Below are 3431 nucleotides of genomic sequence, written 5' to 3'. Positions count from 1 at the left end.
TCTATTCCTTCATTCCCACTTCGCTGGTCTCTTACACTTCTCTCATCTCTCATCCGACAAAAAAACAACCAGACACTTAGATCGTCTCCAACATATTCCTTAATGTCTCAACAATCTATTCCTCAGTCTTCGTCAAAAATGACCACTTCTGTTCCTCATGAATAAGACGCTTCAAATGCTCCCATTAACCCTAGTGAGATTCTTGAAGTCACTCCTTTGCAGATGGTAACCCCTTTCGATCTCGTGAAAAAACGACCCAGAACAATGCATGCACGAAGAACCAAAGAGACTGCAAGAAGACCTAGGAATCCCAACTCTGGTCAAATTTCTCAATCGTCTGTCCCTTCCTCTAGGGAAGAGCCAACTAAAGAAGGATCAAGGTCTAATCACATCGCTATTGTCAAAATAGTTATCGAAATCCTAAATGAGGACAATGTTTCATCCAAGATCCCTAGTCCTGAGAATCCTGTGCTTCTTAAGTCAAATGTCATTGGGCATGTTAGTGACACCGCTGGCATCTATGTCCCAACAAATGATGAAATTAATGAGAATGTGCATGTGAGTGACAAGAAAAGAAATGATGTTAGTATTGATCACATTGAAATACCTGATGGTGCTGAACACAATGAAGAGATCCCCAGCAATGTTTCTACTAACACGTGTGTAAATCACTCTGAAAAGGGCCAAGCTAAAGAAAAAGAACCAGAGAAAACTCAGACTGACAAAGTAATCAACCTTGATGATCTCTCTGATGATGACCTGGTTGCTTCCATCAATCCAAGCATAGCCATAAGGCTAATGAGGAGGAAAGGAAAGCAAGTTGTAGCTGAGGTCTCTCCGAAAAAGAAGGCAGTGGCTAAGTCCGTTTCTGTTGGACCAAAGAAGGCATGGAGAAAAGTGGTGCCTAAGAAGAGAAAGGCTAAAAGCAGTTCTAAGAATGAGTCGGATTCTGATGTTGCTGTGGATGTCAATGACATTCATCCCAAGAAGAAGGTCTCTACTAGCAAGCTGGCTGCTAGTGTTCCTGAAGTACCTATTGATAACATTTCATTTCACTATCCCACCAGTGTACTCGGATGGAAATTTGTCTATCAGAAAATACTGGCCTTAGAGAGAGAACTTGCTCAGAATGCTCTTGAGTGTGAAGAGATCATGAATCTTATTCATGAGGCTGGACTAATGAAAACTGCAAATCAACTCTCTAAGTGTTATGAAGTCCTGGTGAAGGAGTTCATTGTGAATCTACATGAAGACTGTGGCAATAAGGAAACTGAGGAGTATTTAAAAGTGTTTGTCAGAGGAAAATGTATTAACTTCTCACCCACTGTGATCAACAAATTTCTAGAAAGGTCAAATAAAGCTCAGCCAGAGCTGGAAGTGTCTGATAATCAAATGTGCAAAGAGATTACTGCTGGCCAAGTGAAGACATGGCCTGTCAAAGGGAAGCTGACTGTGAGCAAACTAAGTGTGAAGTATGTTGTACTTCACAGGATTGGAGCTGCCAACTGGGCACCAACTCAACACAAGTCTACAATCTCTGCTCTCCTAGGTAAATTCATCTTTGCCATTGGTACTAAGTCCAAAACTGATTATGGTACTTATATTTTTAAGAAAATCTTAAAGCATGTTGGTAGCTATAGTGTCAAAGGCCCCATTGCCTTCCCTTCTCTTATTTGTGGGATCATCTTAAAACAATTTCCTAACATTTTAACTGACAAAGGTCCCGTGTGCAAAAGAGCAAGTCCTTTAATTTTTCATCATAAGCTCCTCCAAGGAACTCATGTTCATGATGTTAACACAACTTCAACCGGACCATCAAAAGAGAGCACAATTATGAGTAAAACTGCCATGATTGCTATGCTCCGAGAGACCTGTAAGGAGTTGGAGTCCAGAAAATTGGCTCTTGAAAGATTGATCAGCTCTCTTGAAAGGAGTGAAAATGCTAAATCTGCAGATACTGCTAAGGAGGAGCAGGGTGAAGATGATGGTGGTTCAGACAGTGAGATTGAGAAAGAAGCCAGTCCTGATGATGGCACTGATAACAGTGTAGAACTCAGTAGCTCTGAGTCTAAAGACTAAAGCAAGTGTGTATGGTAATCTTCACTAGCATTGTTTTTTTAATACTTTTGCAACATTTCTGGTAAAAAGGGGGAGTAATGATATGGTTGGTTGAGACTGTAATGATGGTTTTGTTTTGGTACTGTGTTTTGTTGTGTTGTGTTTTGTATTGGACATCTAATTTGTGTATTCGGGATGAATCTTTAGTTAACTGGTATGTAATGGTAAGCTGCTTTTAATTCCACAATCTTCTCTATTTGTGTGTTTGTTCTCCGCTGCAAAGAATCTCTGATATCGTGGAAACAGAATGTTTTAACCAAAAATTTGCCAAAGGGGGAGACTGAAGGTGTTTTAAATTGGCGGTATTTTGTGATAAAACATTTCTGGTGTATGTATGTGGAATTATGCAGGATCGTATGTTTATGGATGTCATGCTTGATGTCTTGACATTGGAATCTGATAGAAGTAGCTGTCATCTTTTAGTTGCGAGGTTTCCTTTTTTGTCTAAGGTCTCTTTAGGAAACTATATATTGTGCGATGTTTGTTTTGTGCTAAAATCTATTGAATCACAATGTATGTGATCATCCTGATGATGTGGAAATTATGTTTACATGGGTAACCCTAATTTATGTATGAAAGGCCCATGGCTCAAGTCCTTCTGCCAGCTGACTATATATCGACTGCAAATCCTACTTTCAGAGGCAGAGTTTTTGAGCATGAAAGATTATTAAACTCTCAGTGTTTCCATCGTGTGTGTTTCTTGTGATCCAAACAATTATCATGTTGATAATTGTTGTGGAGTAGTTTATCCGTGACCGTGGATTGTGAAGAATTGTTGTTCTGTTTTTGTTTCTTGTGATCCACGCTATTATCTTTGATGATTGTGTTGGAATTAATTTGTGTTTTAGTTGTGTCACTCTAAGCTTTTAAGCACGAGTGTGTGTCTCTTGATTGAAGCTTTTAAGCAGATCAAGGTGTGTTTTTGAAGTGTGTCTTCTATCTGTAATTGTTTATTGTGTATGTGTTGTCACTGCTGTGATTGAGGGGGAGTGGAATGGAGATATTCCATATCTAGGTAGAACCTAGGTAGAAGGGTCATTGGGTAGTGATTAAGTGATAAGTTGATAACGGGGGAGTTTAGCTTTGAATTGATACTACTGATAGTGGACTTCATCCCTGGCTTGGTAGCCCCCAGAGTAGGTTGTTTGAACCGAACTGGGTAAATAATTTTGTGTGTTCTTTACTGTTTTATGCTGTTTGTTTTTACTGTCTGTGCTGCATAACTGTGGATGTCATAACATCCAGTTTGACATTGAGCGTGTGTTACTAGAATTTTGAATGGAGCTTAGCCAATTGGAAGAAGGAATTCTTCA

General features: G+C 39.4%; 1 protein-coding gene across 1 annotated transcript; it reads left to right on the top strand.

The window, feature by feature from the left end:
- Window positions 1-264: 264 nt before the first annotated feature.
- Window positions 265-2079, top strand: LOC131622507 (uncharacterized). The gene has a single exon (XM_058893543.1). The coding sequence runs from the start codon at window positions 265-267 to the stop codon at window positions 2077-2079; it is 1815 nt and encodes a 604-aa protein (XP_058749526.1).
- Window positions 2080-3431: the final 1352 nt, after the last annotated feature.

The sequence above is a fragment of the Vicia villosa genome, unplaced genomic scaffold (genome assembly GCF_029867415.1).
Source record: "Vicia villosa cultivar HV-30 ecotype Madison, WI unplaced genomic scaffold, Vvil1.0 ctg.000030F_1_1, whole genome shotgun sequence".
In the NCBI taxonomy this organism is placed as follows: Eukaryota; Viridiplantae; Streptophyta; class Magnoliopsida; order Fabales; family Fabaceae; genus Vicia; species Vicia villosa.
Note: the sequence above shows the minus strand (reverse complement) of the source record. Positions and strands in the feature narration are given on the sequence as shown.